The 16,610-nt window shown below is 39.2% G+C and overlaps 1 protein-coding gene across 11 annotated transcripts in view; it reads left to right on the forward strand.

Annotated features, from left to right (window-relative positions):
• LOC127352755 (pleckstrin homology domain-containing family A member 5) overlaps positions 1-16,610 on the forward strand; it is a 75,973-nt gene that overhangs the window by 36,965 nt on the left and 22,398 nt on the right. For 10 of the 11 annotated variants that reach the window (XM_051381390.1, XM_051381391.1, XM_051381392.1 and 7 more), the window contains 4 exons: positions 4,290-4,373; positions 12,382-12,502; positions 12,656-12,760; positions 14,682-14,754. In XM_051381390.1, the coding sequence (XP_051237350.1) occupies positions 4,290-4,373; positions 12,382-12,502; positions 12,656-12,760; positions 14,682-14,754 (383 nt within the window). Of the gene's footprint in view, positions 1-4,289; positions 4,374-8,207; positions 8,247-12,381; positions 12,503-12,655; positions 12,761-14,681; positions 14,755-16,610 lie in introns of all 11 variants that reach the window. The other variant, XM_051381403.1, reaches the window with a different exon arrangement.

A 16,610-nucleotide genomic window follows, 5' to 3' on the forward strand; every position in this document is an offset into this window, starting at 1 on the left:
AGGTGATTCTGAGTTCAGATGTTCTGACAAATACTTCAGTCAAACATTTATTTGTTTTTGTTAACTTCAGACTGTTGAAAGAACATCAGAAATTATTTCTCATTGAAAAAAGCCCAGAATTAATTGGCTTTTTGCCTTCACAGATGACATGAACAAGGTGGAATGCTAAACCAAATATTTGCACCCACCATACCTCTTTAAAAATGTATCAAGTGAAGATCTGAATTCCAGGTTTGGTTTGAGCTTCCAAACTCTGGTGTTGAAATCCAATGATATGTTGTCAAAACACATAAAGACCTTTCCCCTCTCCCTAATGTAAAGATTATTTTTGGAGCCTCATAGTTGTTTGTGGTTAAACTGTATTAGAGGGGGAGTAAGGGATCACAAGACCTACCCAGAACAATAAAAGCTAAGCTTTGGAGTGTTGACCCCCAGGCCTTAAGCTCTTCATTACTGCAGCTCACTGCTAATTATTGTGGACAGAACCCAGAAAACAGCCCGACCCTCTTCACTACCAGGTGGTCTACGTACTCAACAGTACAGTTACTCCTTGTTCCCCACTTTTACATCTGAGGTCAAGAGGCAAGGAACCTCCTGGTGTCCTTCACCCATACCCACCCAATAAACCAACATCTCCCTCTTGAAAACAAGAAGGAATCCTAAACGTAAATGAAGAGCATACAATGTTTTTGCCCTCTACTGAAGCAAAAATGTTACCATATGCTCCCCTTACTGTACAGCCCCATTATTTCATGCTAACTTAATCTTGAGTGTAGTGACCACAGACCACATCCTCCATTGCATGTGTGACCATTTTAGATGGCGCTGTAAGCTAAGATTAGTTGGCAGAGGTATTTTGAAAAACATATTTACTAAAGTAGAGATTTGATTTTGAGCTGATAGCTGTGCAGCATCAGTTGATTTGATTGATTTTCATCAGTAGCCATTTGATTACATTATCATTCAGTGTTGTCAGCGGGCCCTTGTTTTGTGTGAGACAAGGACACCGACCCACATATTCTGTTAATACTTATTTGCAGTATAATACTGTCATATTTGCAATCAGCTATTGATGCCATGTGGAGGCAACAAAATTGATTTGAATAATATGTGCAATGTGGGATGCCTTCATCATTTTCTCTGCATTGTCAAGGCTGTCACAGTGTAATGCTAAATGTTACTGCTGTATAATTTGAATAGGATAACTAAATAGCTTCAAGAGTACTTCAAACGAGACAACCACTGATTGTTATGGGCTTCTTTTGTAGCTTTTCCCAAAGGATTTTTCTACCGAACAGGAAAATGTGTTTCGCCATTGCTCATCCTGCCTATTTTAGCCTACACACAACCACATCCGTCATGTTACTTCATAGCCCCCATGTTTTCCACTGAGGTTGAAGAATTCACTCACTTCTCATGCCACATGGATCATGTTGAGAATGTTTAGGACCTTCTCAAATTGCTTCCGTCCTTAGGTACAGGGACTCTTTGATGTCACACGGCCCTCTCTTAAAAATACTGACCTTGCACACGTGTCAGTCAGAACATCTGCAAAAACTTTCCTAACTTTAGGAGGGCCTTTTAATTTTATAGCCGTAACCCTAAGAACCATGGTCATCTTCATTTTGAACAAACAGCTTTAAAGTGGCTACACTTTTATGCAGCCAATATGATTTACATCCTTATTTCAGGTTCATCTGCGTGTAGCTTGCTTACAGAATAAAACTGGAAATGTCTTTCAGTTGATTACTTGATTGAAGTCAAACATACACACATAGTATGTACATATATACTGTATTTTTTTTATTCAGGGGGTGGGGTGAGCTTTAGTTCTTATTGCGATCATAATCATGATTAATGAGGCACAGTCATCAAACAAATGTCAATTAGCCATGTCTTTCTGTGCTCCAGAAAGCAAGTTTCAAAGTTTTCTTTGACTAAGTGTCCTTTCAAAAAGTCTGGATGAACAGATGTTAATGGGGGTTGTTTTTTAATCAGGGTGTTTTTGAGGCCAAGTGCCAGCATCAAGTTCCTGGCTAATATTACAATAACACCTGTCTAACATTACTTATATCAACAGAAACAGAGCAACATGGGTATCATATTGGAGCCATCTTTTAGTTTAAACTGAGCAGGGGACGTCACCCTGTTGAATGCCAGTCAACTGCCTCGTAACCTCAGCCTGCCTACTTCTTAGGAAAAATGTCTTGGTCTCATTTGGCTAGCTGCAGTATCTGTTTGACTTGACACACCCCAGTATAAAACCCTAACATCATCAGTCTGTTTCTAATGAATCTTCGTGCCTGAAGTGCATGAAGACTCCCAGGTTGCAGATGTCTTGCAGAGAGACCCCTTTCAAGGCTGCCCAGGACTGTTACTAGGTGTTTCTTAAATCAGATCATTATTCTTTTTTATATCCTAGAAAGTATCAAAAGCTTTGCTTTCCTGTAATGAAACTGCATGCATTTCCAATTAATAGGTTGGCAAAATGCACCCATATATTTAAACCTCTTTTCCATTTATCCCTGACTTAAGTACCACATTAAAGAAAACTTGTTGTGCATGAATTCTAGTCACTATTTGCAAAGGAATCAAGAGTATCAAAGCTAAAGGATTCTTAAGTATTGGATAGTTTGGAACTGATTATTAAATCCCATCCACAGTTCCACATAACATAATTCTTTCATCCCACTTCTGTGTCTGTCCAGGCTTTCTTCCTTCGTCTGAAATCTGTAGCCAACCTATGTGCAGAACAGTATAGGCATGTGTGAAGGGATACCAAAGAAAAATGGTGCCGTTGGTCTGCCCCAAGACCACACAGAGTGCTCTGCTGCCAACAGTGCCTCCAGTAATTATAGACCAGAGCTGTGGAGACTGTTGCTCTCCAGGCTAAACTGAAACTAACCCCCTATTTCATGCGTGGTATTTGCTCTTTTCAGTACACGAGTACCCCATGTTTAAAAATTGTTATTTTTGGGCTGTAGCTTGACTCTCTTCTGTTTATAGTGCAGCCTGACTGAGTTGAAATATAGAATAACTGTCCAGTCGCAGCTTCGAAGACGGTTGTTGACACTGCAGCTCGCCTGTTTACACATATCATCTAATGTCTTGTTTAATCTCTGCTGTTGTCAATATATTTGATTCATATATTGACAACATACTCTCTCCAGTAACTGAACTTCCCATTGCTGTAACTCACTGACTGTATAATCAAATAACTATGGATTTTCCATCTAAATCGGAGTTCATACGAAGCTGATGAACTGGATCTGAATCCTGAATTAATTCAGCAGTCTAGTAACTATTCCAATGACACAGCTGAAACAAAAACTTGATTTAAGAACTGTTAGTAACAGTGAGGAAGAATTATAAGCTTCAGCTCGGTTTACTGAGCCTTCCGCCCCCCACACCATCCAGCACACACAACACACTGGCCAGGCTCTACTTTACTGGAAAACTGCGGTTGTGAAGGCCCAAACCCTTGGACACCTCTCCAAAGACTGTGTGGTCTGTGTCCTGGGGTTTTAATCATGTTCGGGTGGAAGTAACTGTGGGGCGCTGTAATTGACGAACAGGATGGGTGGGTGGCATCTTTTGTATCTCCTATCATTACATGTTGAGTGTAGGATGGCACAACAGCCTGCTGGAGCCTGTAGATTTTGGTAATTTTTATGATTTGGTGAAATTGGCTTTTAATGGTTTCGCCACATACTAATCTGCATCTAAATAGCTGTTTTCTCCTCTTGTATATTGTTCCAAGTCATTCTAAAAGCTCAAGTTGCGGTGCTCTTATCTCAAAAGGTTGCTGTGGACCTTTTGCTGTACCCTATGTAGCATCTTTCGACTTTTGTTTAAAGCCCTAATACCATACTTTGTGTTTTCGTGAGCTACTCCAGCTGCTGTTTTTCCCATGTGCCCATCTATTTGTTTTGGCTGGCTGGATTTTGGGAGCCACGAGTGCTTGTTCTGGTGTCACATGACCCAATGTATGTCTGTTTGTACCTGTTTGATTGATGACTTCCTCCTTTGGCACAGCTTAATATTATTTCCATATTGTGTATCTGCCCCGTCTCTACTCAGTATTCCCATTTATACCCAGCCAGTACAGCTGCTCTCATGTTTTCAGGTGAATCGTTTTCTCAACCACAGATGGAGATCTTTGAAAACATGTTTGGGGTTTAAATTTTTAAATATGAAGTAATGATTGATTTATTTTGACTGATGTGTGCAGTGTTTTCTAACAGAAATCCCTCTTTTTCTTCCTTTTTCCCCATCCCTATTCTCAACAGTCACAATGAGCGAAAGGTGACCTGCAAGCATCCTGTCTCAAGCTTACCCTCACAAGACAACTGCATCTTTGTCATCAACGAACAGTAAGTCTCTTGTTTTTGGTTATAGAATGCTACTGGATAGCATTTTTGAGCACTACAGTATGCTGTTGCAACTCCTGATGTGTAGGCAACATTGCACAAGTCTGCACTTTGCCATCCTCTTTTTTGCAGCACTGCCCTTTCAGTTCAAAGCCTCTTCTATACAGTGCTTCCTCAGTTATGTATTTTCAAAAACAAATTCCTTAGAAATAAGAACCAACTGTCCGTATGTAATGTCACTTTTTTAGATAGATACTCATATTATTAAATATAGTTTATTTATTGCATAATTAGGCTGATATTTTAAGTACAATCTTGATGCTAAGGGCTGACAATAAAAAAAAAAGCCATTGTATCATGTATACATCAGCTAGTAGGAATGCAGTGATTCAAAGTTCGTCCCTCGTTTTGACTTGGACAGGAGTTCATGGCCTTTTCAGTTGTCATAAGTACAAAGATATGTCCCCCAACAATGTTACGTCCATGTGATCATCCACAGTGCTTTCAGCACAACGGTCATCACATGTCTGCCCACATGACTGGGTCAGAGGCCAGTTATCTTGAACTTTCACTTTAAGGAGAATGACTCTATGAATCTGTCAGACTAAATTTAGTAAGTTTCCTTCCATCTTCAGAATCATCAGTACTCCCATTTTCAGTTTTACCCACCTCTTACTCTTTACCCCTGTCCAATGGCCACTCATAGTGAGACGTGGACAAAGTCAGGTACTGAGGTTTGCAGGATGCCCAACATAGAAAAAGAGGGCAAATGTTGATCGAACTTTGGACTCCTTCGCAGATTCCCAGTCAAATTTACTTCACTGTCCCAAACCCAATGTAAGCATGCTAAATGTACTTGGCATTTTGCATCACAACCCACACCATGACACTAGCCTCAACTTTTATCCTCCACCCTAGAGATCTTAGTGTAATGCTGCGTGACATGAATCAGCTCCACTCAGTTTCTCACTTCCCTTAGAAACCCCTGTCATAGTAGATTCTCCATGATGTTATGTTGCTGCACTGAAGTCTTAAGCCATGTTATCATATCTGGTGTTAATTATTTTATTGAGCAATAAATGCTAATTGGAAAATGTTCTGCTTCAGGACGTGAAATTTTACTCCCATGTTGGAAATTATGGCCAAAGTCCAATAACTATTGGAGGATGAAATCCCTGATTCACCAGTTTCATCTTTTTTCAATATGTGGGTTAGAAATTAAAATCCTGCTTTTAATTCTGTCGCGGTAAATGTTTATGAGCTGCATTTTGTTCGGCAGAGATGGAATAATGGTTGTGAAGAAGCGTGTTGTGCCAGAACTGTCACATTGCACTCTCTTGACACATTCCTGCCCTCACTGTGTTACTCTCACATCTCTGCTGTTTTTCGCACTGAGAGGCACACCATGCCCCTGCAAAATGATATCTAATTTAGCAATTACTGTTTTATCGTTGTAAAATAATCTGCAAAACAAATCTATGTCAGATGCACTAGAGGTCAACTTTGGGAAAGAAACATCAAAGTGAACTACTTGACACATTGTTTTTTTAAGTTTATTACAGTGCATTTCATCCAACGGTTGGCTCTGTTTTAGCGAAAGTAATAAGGGGGAAAATCTTCACCCTGGACAAGTAATAAAAGGCAAAGACGGATTTAAGATGCCACAGGGATAAAAAGGCCAGGCTGAAAATCACTGCCTAATCTGCTCTGCTCTTTAAGTAAATCCAAAATCCAAAATTTAATTTAAATTTGAGCATTACAATTCTTTGTACCAGTATAATATAACATATAAAGAACATAAACTCAACCCACGTACATATACACATTGTAATGAATAGTAATACACACAAAGAAGCAAAAAAGTGAATATGAGTAATTTAGATGAAGGAAAGCTAAATTAGTTTTTAGCGGTTTTTGAAGTTTGAAAAGAGAAATAGCTTTTTCTACTCTGAGATGACAGTATCCAGTCTAGGAAAGAAACACCATGTGTGAGACTTATTTACACATGTGTGATAAATTGCATAATCGTGACAGGGTGGGGCAGCCTTCATTGAAGAGGAAACACAACAGGCTAAAAGAGAGACAAATATACTACAGCTGTACCATAGAGTTGCATAAATACATGGCAGGAAACATACAGAAATATTACCGGAACATTAGTTTCTCCTAATCTCAAATACATATACATCTGTCACTCAGACTTAGACGTTCAGTTATGCTGTGATGTAAGTCACTGCTTAAGTCGGAGCTCAGTCTCGCCTTGGCTTCACCCACCTCAGTGAATGTCAGCTTCAGCATTCTGCTGTCATTACGCTACATGTCTGTGCCTATTTATTGCGGTCCACATGATCATGTGCAAGCTGACAGGGAATATATGTGTAACTCACATGTAAAACATGTTTACCAAAACATGAACTGACTACATCTGCAGGAATAAAACTTATTTCAAGATGGTGTTCAGTGCAATTTGGGTTGGGTGATATGACAGTACGAACTGCTGTAAAAACAGTTTTAACATGCAGATTTTACCATGCACTGCATCATGGTAGCTATGCCTCTAATATCTCAGGAAGTGGTGTATTAAACCATTATAGGCAATGTTAAAACACAATGACTACATTATGGTAATGTTGTTTTTTGTTTTAATGTGACAAAGTATCTTCACTTTTAAGCCTTGGTCACACTACATGATTGTGAAAGTCGTCAGATCCCTGTACTGTTCACACTACACAACTTTCACTCTTGTATTGGGAGTCTTGAAGTTCTTGTGGTTTTCACATGATGATCAGCAACACACTACAAGATCTTTCACAAGGAGTCTGCCTGGTCTCCAAACTCCACACTCAATCAATTCCTAAATTGTACGTAAAAACACATAACTCTATAAACTCAAGCTAAAGGGCGTCCTTTGTCGACAGTGTTCTTGTCAATTCGGCATCAATATAATCCATAAAGATAAACTATATTATGTACAAACTTTACATTTTGTCGCCTGTGCTCACTCAGCCTCTGCTGTCAGAAAACAAAAGAGTGTGGGAATAAGTGGGCCGTTTAACAAAAAATGGAGATTTCTCAATGAAATAAGTGCTAGCTGGTGAATCAGATACATGTTGAATTGAAGGCAGACTCATAACACTGTTAATTCACAGTCCATTATGTGTGCGTCACTATCTGAGTTTTTTTTCCTGGCTGTTACCAAAGTAACTACCCAGTTCGCTTCTAACTGTCTGGTGCTGTAGACAGAGGCTACCCGTGTTTGCTCTCACTGGCTGTAGCTTGTTGTGTGGCTTCCCCAGTCGTCTCCGACACAACCACATATTTAGCCTGCTAGATATTTTCCTGGCATCGGCAAGCCCTTGTCGCATACCGATTGTCGATCTCCCAAAATAGTCGGTGAGTGGAAAATCAGGGATGCAATCATGTGAACAGAGCTTTAAGGTTTACTAGATTCCAGAAGATTTTCCATTATCACCATATACATTGATAATTCAATATAAAATTACATATAGTAGGCTAGTGGAATGACCCACTCATAAAGTGAATTACTTTAGTCCTTGCTTTGACTGAAACAGTGTCATCAACAATTTTTAATGAGAAAGCAATCTGCATACGCCTCCACACCATTATACTGAAATAATAGTGTGTCAAGGTAAAATCCAGGTTTCTTTAAGTAAATGATATAACCTTTTTCAGACTGTCTTGGATATGGCCCAATGGATATATTCAGAACATAAATACAATGTACTGCCTATGTGCTGCTAGTTGTGAAAAACCCTAATTTGTCAAAACATCTGAACTCTCATTCTCACCAAATGTGTCTCTTCCTCTGTTTTGTAGTATGAATTGTGGAAAATTGTGTCACCCAGCCTTTAGCAGGTAAAACACTATCACATGCAAATGAAAAACTGTGTTCCTCACTTTTGTTTTTTATGTAAATACTTGAACATGTCTGTATGTTAATAATCTTTGTTGTTGCACACTAACAGCAGACTGTGGGTGTTTTGTCTGACGACCTGATATGCATTTGCATTCCAAAGTCCTGTAAGGTGCACTGTACTGTCTGAACCATTTGTTGTGTTCATATTCTAAACCTCTATGAACAACTAACTGCGGGGAGAGCGTTACTCACTTTTCCTGAGCTAAAGGTCGGGTTGTACATCCTTGTTGAAAGCTGAGCTTTTGGACAAATCTTTTTAAATCCGTGCCATTCAGTTCACTTGGTCGGCAGTTTACTGATTTAGGAATCTGTGCTCCTGTTTGGTTGCAGGGTGCTATCAAAAGGTTCCATTATAAAAGGTCAAAAGGCATCAAAACATATGATCATTGTGGACTTTGTAATACACGCCTCAGTAAATTTTTTCATTTTGTTTTGACAAACTGTCAAAAACCTTGACCTTTCATGTTCTGTCCCTTATGGATGTACAGGCTACACGCACGCAGGTAAGAGTCCTGACTCTGTTCCAAAAAATCCATATCATGAGACTTTTTTATATATGTATTTAATCAATAAATAATAAAATAATACTTTTAAAAACGGATTTAAAATATAAATAATGATCTATTAGATACAATACAATATTAGAAATATTATTTTTTACCTACCATCACAGCTATAGACAACTGTAGGTATGCATAATGTGATCATCGTGTTTTAAATATGCTAAACTACCAAAGTATTAGCATTAGTTCCATGCTGCCTGAATTTGAAACACAAAAGCAAGAATTTAGACTTACTGTTGTAGTTTTTTGAAGGGACTACTCTTAAAAGAATCACACTTTTACAAAACATATTAAATATATCAAATTAGGTTGGTTAAAAATCATATCTGTACATTTTTGGTTTATCACCCAGCTCTATGCTATTGGTAAGTCTATGCTTATAATTAAGTTCACTTGTGACAAATGTACGTACACTGATACTTGATCTGTATATGCCTGCCTTGTCTCCTTGTCTTTTGTTCGTTAAAAAGATAAAGCTCAGGTTCACCACCAAACAAAAGTGTTTGAAAGCACCCTATTTCTTTAGAAATGCTGTGTGGTCATTTTAAAATGCACCCTCAGCCACTCAGTTCAGCGTTTCCCCCCAGTGTGCTTAGAGCACCAAGCGTCAGTGGCAGTGTAATCCCTCCTCACTCTTTTTGCACACACTCACACAGGCACACAAAATCCATGCATGACCAGGCAGTGATGTGACACTTTTAATACATGTTGTGGGTTAGTCTTGATATCTGGAATTTATAAAAAGGGTTTTGTCTTGTGGTAGAGCTCACAAGACAATATGAGAACAACACTGGTTATTTATGTACACATCTCAATCACCATTTTTTAATTCATTGTTTTATTTAACAATCAACATACAAATTATTTAATGTAACTGCCATTTTTAGCAGTATTAAAGTGTAGCATATGTTGAGCTGGGAAGAAAATTAATATTATAGGATCATATTGTGAAGATATAATAACAGTCTTATTGTAATACACAGTATAACATATTTACGAAAACATGCAGATTTTATTTTAACACTGAGATAATCAGAAGTTTGATCCGTGGCCTTGAGATCTGGAATTGTTCTCTATTGGTTCCACTGTGTGTACCTCTTGGTGCACCAGCTTCCTTCAGCAGACCAAACACACATAGGTTATGTTGGATCAACTAAACCCACTAAATTACCCCTGGGTGTCAGTGTCCTTGTCTGCCTGTGTGTTGGCCCTGTGATGACCATGCAACCTGTCTGTTGTGTTTCTTTGCAAATAGATGCCTGGGTAATGGCATTGCATTTAAAAAGCATGCATGCTCGGTAAACCAGTGCTGTATTTTTATATATACTTATATATACTATATACTTAGTTATATAACCAAAGCAAAATGTTACCGTACCAAACTCCTTGTTCTCTGCTTTGCAGGTAGATATAATAATGTTTTTTAGGAGGCCATCTCATGGCCCTTTTAGGCTTCGATTTCAGGTTAATTGACTTTGCTGTTGACAAGCTGTGCTAAATACAAAGATGGTTATTGTTTAGCTCTGGTATTTACTATTACTATGTCTGTACATCACAGTCATATCCGCTGTGGGCTGGTGAATTTGGGAGACACGCGCCAAGCTAAACAAGAAAATAGTAATTTAAAGCAGACAGACACAGCATGTTGTGGATATGAAGAGTGACATATTCCATGTGGAATTTCATGCTAACATTTCAGAGGAAGCCAGTTAGAGCAACGCTTCGTTTCAAAATATAAATGTAAAGCATTTGGAAGTCTCCATTGCATTTGTGCTTTGTATTTACTGTAAGTGGGTGAGTAATTAATACGAGAGGGCCAGATGGGGAATGTTTTGGAATAAAGTGTTGTCCTCTGAATTAACGTCATCAAGGCTTTATTTACACTCTTTACAACTACTTTGTATTAGCACAGTATTAGCACTCACTACTTGTCAATTTCCTTGCATGCAGATTAATTTGTCAGGCCCAAAATAATTATCAAAGCACCAATACACACAAACACACTGCAATTTAGAGCCTGGAAATGGTCCATTGGCCAAAACCTTTGCGATTTGATGGCAAATCGACACGTCATTGATTATAGTTCCCTCAGGATTATGCAGTCAGTGAAAGTGCTGAAACTCCTCGGAGATCATTTTCTTGAGTGAGCTCATTAGATGGAGAAGAAGGAAAATCTCAGTGGCTACTCAACACTCTGCAGAAGCAGCTATTTTAGAGGAGTAACTAGAAAACTGGGTGCTTTTCAACTTGAGACAGCATTAGTCATCCAGTTGTCCACCCAATGACTTCCTTGATGGTGTCTCCAGGGATTTGTCAGCTCTTCACAGAACCCTCTTATATATTACATAATGTATATAGTCACTTAAGACAGCCAGTGAATTCTAATAATAAAAAAAATATTCCAGCTAGCAGTCATAAGATGTCAAGTACGTAATAGTACGATGTTGCTGCTTCCTGCTGCTAAGCCTTACCTTGTAACAAACTATATAACTTCCCTATATAACAGGTAAGACAAAGATAGTCTGTGATTGTCATTGTTTTGTCTCATCATTCCTTTTGAAGGCTCTGCAGGTAGTATCAGATCTGTCACTGTGCTGCACGGGAATGAAAATCCTGTGTGTGTTGCCTGCTGTTGTGAGCCAAGCTGCCGTTATCCCTTGTGATCCCTTTTCATGTTTGTGCAACTTGAGTATAACAGCATGGAGTCTGAATTGTTCGACCATTTTGAAAATGACTCTTGAGTTTCCTTTTTTGGAATGTTAATAGTTTTGTCTTTGTATCTGACAGATAGATCGAAAGATTGATCTAGGTGGTATAAATGGATGGAAAGTACATATTGATCATGAATGAATGAATTGGTTATTGATCAAATGAGTGCCTCATTTATCCTGAATGGTACCATATAATCTGAAGTCTACAGATGTTAGAAATGGGCAGGTGAGATTGGGGAGTTTGCAGGGTTGGCAGTTTCTGTCCTTATTCAGTGACCTGAAACCAGGACATCAGAGAGATTACACTTGTTTCACTGCTGCAGTATTTCTGCTCTACTCTGGTTTTCCTGTCTTGCTCCCTCTAGACTACAATGTTGTCTGCTTCCTAAAGAATGTAGGACATCTCCATGGGCCAGAGACAACTTGTTTCACAAGGTGTTTTATCCTATGGCAAATGTATTGAACTTACAATACTTTCAACTTTTGCTGTTGAAACATTTGTTTTAGAAGCATCCTGACCTGATTCACTGCTGCAATTTAGTATGTCAGGCAGACTTTGCAGACCATTTAAAGCTGTTAGAGGACTGGAAATGTATCTGCAGTGACATGGTGGGAGTAATTGGCTTGATTCATAGGCCCATGTTGAGATCTCATTATAAAAAAGTTTGAACTTCAGAGGAATGATCGGGGAACAGACAATAAAGTCTGCTTCGTCCTATTCTCCTTCAGCCATTAGGCAGAAATCAACATACTGATGATTTGCCTGTCTGCTCTTGGCATGCTCTGTGTCTTTTGTTTAGATCTGCCTCTAAAGTGCCGGCGAATGATAAGAAGGAACGGCCACTAAGTACCATGAGTGAGGCCTCCAACTACACAGGCGGCTCGGACTACGCCGCAAACCCCAGTAGCCCAGCAGGAAGAGTAAGTGAAACACTTGAAAGCTTTGTTATCATGCATTTCTGTTAAGTTGGGGAAAAAACTATGGAAAACCAACAAGATCATAGCTTAATGTCTTGAAAAGTTTGAGAAATGTCTCCTCACGAAAATATTTACTCATTCATACTGTATTTCTAGCCATCAAGACCTTCCAAAAAAATTCATAACTTTGGGAAGAGATCCAACTCCATCAGGAGGAATCCCAGTGCACCGGTAATCAAGAGAAACTGGCTTTATAAACAGGTGAGCAAGATTATATAAGTAAAACTTCACATTTAGTCTTATAAATCATGTACTATACTGAGAAGCAGAGTAGGTAATTTGGCATACCTGCAAAACATGAGCATGTAAGCATTGTCATTGTAAGCCTATTAGTATGCTGACGTTTGTATTTAGCTGTAATTGCTGCAAAGTAAAGCTCTGGTGTGTTGTTTCCCAGCTGCTGGAAAAGTGAAGGGGGTTAATGCATTTAAGGTGATGTCAGGCAGTTTCATACGTATGCGTCTACAATAACTATATCATTATAATTTTAAATCAGTATATGGCGGTCAATGTTGACTTATGGTGGGCCACCACAAAGAAATCAGTGCATGGAAACACATGTTTTAAGTGTTTACTTATATTTGTTTAGTCTTTGCTTTTTGATAAATGTATAATATATATAATTGATTAAAAAAAAGAGGATATTTTGAAATAATTAAAAATTTTCATTTTGTGAATGCAAACTTTATTTTTATATAACCTTTCTCCTTCTTACACATAGAACAAAGTTAGGGTCTCCCTCTCCTTGTAGGATTTTCAGCAACAGTCTTAAGATGAGCACAATGGAAGCTTTTTGATGTCTTACAGGATCTGAGCATTTCTTTGTCCAGTGTTTCTGCTCAGCCAGTCATCCAGCGCGGGCAGTGTTTAAATACCAATCCCTCATCACAGCTCCCTGGTTACTTACAGGAGGGTGAAAAGGGGGTGCTTGAGGCAGCTCTTGGCCAGACAGGACTCTCTCATGCTTCTTAAGTGGGACACTCATTTAGTTTTGATTGCAGCCTCCCAGTGCAGCTTTGTGAACATGTGATTGCCTCCTTTGGTACAGCTGCCAGCTGCTATTTCTTTGGGGACCTCAATCAGGGTGACGTAGATCAAGCAAAGACTCACAAATCTGCTACCCTAAATAAAAGCTGGATTTGCACTTTTATTTCCCTGCCTCATTGAAACCTGGAAGCTATTGAGGTCCTTGGCTGAGGAAAAGCTGCAGCCCTTCAGTTGATCCATTGGGAGAACAAAATGCCACAGTGATTGATGTGATGGTGAAAGCCTCGTTTTTCTCTTCCCGCCTGAACAGGGCAAGATCTGACGCAACTTTTGATAAAGTTTATTCATGGACACACTGTAAAATGATGATAGTTAAGACCTTGATTGAATGGAGAGAAGTTGATGAATTAATGGACACAAGCAGTTAAAGTATAATTTTTGCTACATATCTGATATGCCTCTATTATGAGCATATTGAGCAGCATCTGGTATTGTGACTTTTTGATACTAATGTGTTAAACATGCTGGTTCATGGAAGTGAATTTCCATTTAAAGTAAACTGCAGCCCACATGCTGTTTGACCATAATGACAGAGTTGTTGAGGTCCCTCCCCCTACTTTTGTCTCCGGGTGGAATCCACGATTAAGGACTCTGCTCAAGTTTTCCCATAAAACGAACGGGGGAGTTAATACCCTTTTCCTCACCCTTCATCCCTTTTAAGCAGCAGCCTGAAACCCCCCTTTGATCACAGCATTGCGATACCATAAACGAACTTAAGCAAAAGAGATTTATTTTTGTTCCCCACTGAACAACGTACTTATTTTTAAAAGTGAAAGCTATTTACTTGGTTGAAATGATATATGCATACTATCATGTTTATTCCATAACTGAAACTGCGTTTCCCCTGAATAAAATACAATTCCCTTACTTCATGGGAGGCCAAGAATATGTCAAATTTAAGTACCTGAAATTTTGCAGTACAAACATTAACAGTTAATCACATGGAAGGAAATCAACTAATTATATCGAAGGAGGCAAGTGGACAACAACAGCAATTTCCTTTTCTTTGTCATTTCAATCCATTCAAGCTAGTTTGTGGAGTAACTGATCCCTGTTCCCTCTGGTGTCTTTTCAGGACAGTACAGGGATGAAGTTGTGGAAGAAGAGGTGGTTTGTGCTGTCTGACCTGTGTCTCTTCTACTACAGAGGTAAGCCCTGTGCTCTCAGCTGCCAACATGTTTCATTAGTATTAAACTGATTACAACAATAGTGGTTTTCGATTAGTAGTTCAAAGTGCTGTTGTGACCTTCAGAGCCATAAGCCACGCTTTTGGCAATTGTTAATACATCTGGATCCAAGTCCCTGTGGTAAGCAGCCTGTCAGGACCAACTGAGGAGACGTATTAATTGAAATGGCTCTCCTGTTTTCTCATTTGCCATTTGAGAGGTCATTTTTTCCCCAAGCAAAGCCAGGGCTTTAACCAAGGCTTGGATGCATCCATAATGTTGAAAGAGAAAGCATAGCAGGAAATTGGATTTCACACTAATGTTCAGTTATGAACAATTTCCAGAGATTACTGTTTTTATATAGTGGTTGCATACTAGCGTAAATCTTGGATTCAGTGGCAGTAAACAAAATGTATTTTGTTAATATTGAAAGATCTTCTTATAATTCTCCATTAGAGGGACCACTATTATATTTTGACAGTGATCATTCTTTTGAATAAGTGTGGGATTTACATGGTTCTGTAATCATCAGTCTTAATCTTAGCCATCTTTTTCCATGAAATTGTGGGAGTCCCGGTCCAGTTTAAAGGTTTTCCATTCAATTATTAAAATCTCACTCTCCTTATAAACCTAGTATTAGATGCTATTGACTGAGCTGCTATTGACTGGGCATTTCAGCCTCTCTCACGCAGTACTAATGTTCATATGAAATATTGACCCAGCTGTGTCCAGAGAATGTCTGAAAGCTTCTATTGGAAAAAAATTAAATGAATACTGTGAATCATTGAGGCTGTAAGGTAAATGTAGAGCAGATCTACTGTTAGGCTGCAACTACGGAGAAAATAAAAAGTATTTTCTTGGCACACGTCCACATATCCCAGTGTCCCCTGCTCACTTGATGCGGATACAGTCACCATTTCTGCTGATCAGCATGACATCTAGTCTGTGTTATTTCTGGTGTCTGCCAGTCCTGTCGCCTTCTTTCCGCCCACTGCCTGACAAAAGCCACAGACAGCAGCAGACCCAAAAGCTTTATCCAGACGGACATGTTGAGAAATCCATCCATCAGCAGCGAGTGGGCAGAGAGGTCATGAACTGTGCTGCCCCTCAACTAGACACAACTGCTCTCTGCTGTAGTTATCAGACTATTATTGTGCGCTTAGGATCACCCACAATGTTAGGTTGTGTTCAGAGACTGTGTTTGTGTGTCTGTAAGAGGGAGAAGCAGAGACACAGCGACTTGATGAATAAATAGATGTGGGACCTGTGGGTCTGCTGGGACTGCAGGTACAGCTAAAGCTGGCGAGTAGATCAATCCGTCCAACCTTCCAGCTTCAGTTTTGAAACCAGGGCTTTAAACATAGCTCCAGGACAGACAGTTTTACCTCTAAACTACCAGAGGCTGACCATAGTCCAGGTATTACTCATTCCCCCAAATATTACTCACCATTCACAATGAGCTTTATTCATCCCACTTACTACCAGTGTGTGTTGGAGACTTTTTAAATCTCCACTCAATGCAGAAACATGCACCCATACCAAGCAGGAAACAGGATTGCAGCACTTCCCAGATATATTTTGTTTTCATACACTGTTTTGAGTAAGCAGTGCGGATTGCTTATATCAAATTAGGAGGTTTGCAATTCTCTACTTAAAACTCTATCTAATCCCCCCCATGGAGGGTGCTCCATTGTCAATGTGGAGCACTGTCTGCTAACTTAATGAGGATTAGAGCAACATAGGACATTGACTTTTCCACTGATTTGGCTCTGCTCATCTGACCAAGTCACTCCTCTTAGTTTTTATCTCACAAGCCACTTGGTTTGTCTCTGGCCTTT

The sequence above is a fragment of the Dicentrarchus labrax genome, unplaced genomic scaffold (genome assembly GCF_905237075.1).
Source record: "Dicentrarchus labrax unplaced genomic scaffold, dlabrax2021, whole genome shotgun sequence".
NCBI lineage: Eukaryota > Metazoa > Chordata > Actinopteri > Moronidae > Dicentrarchus > Dicentrarchus labrax.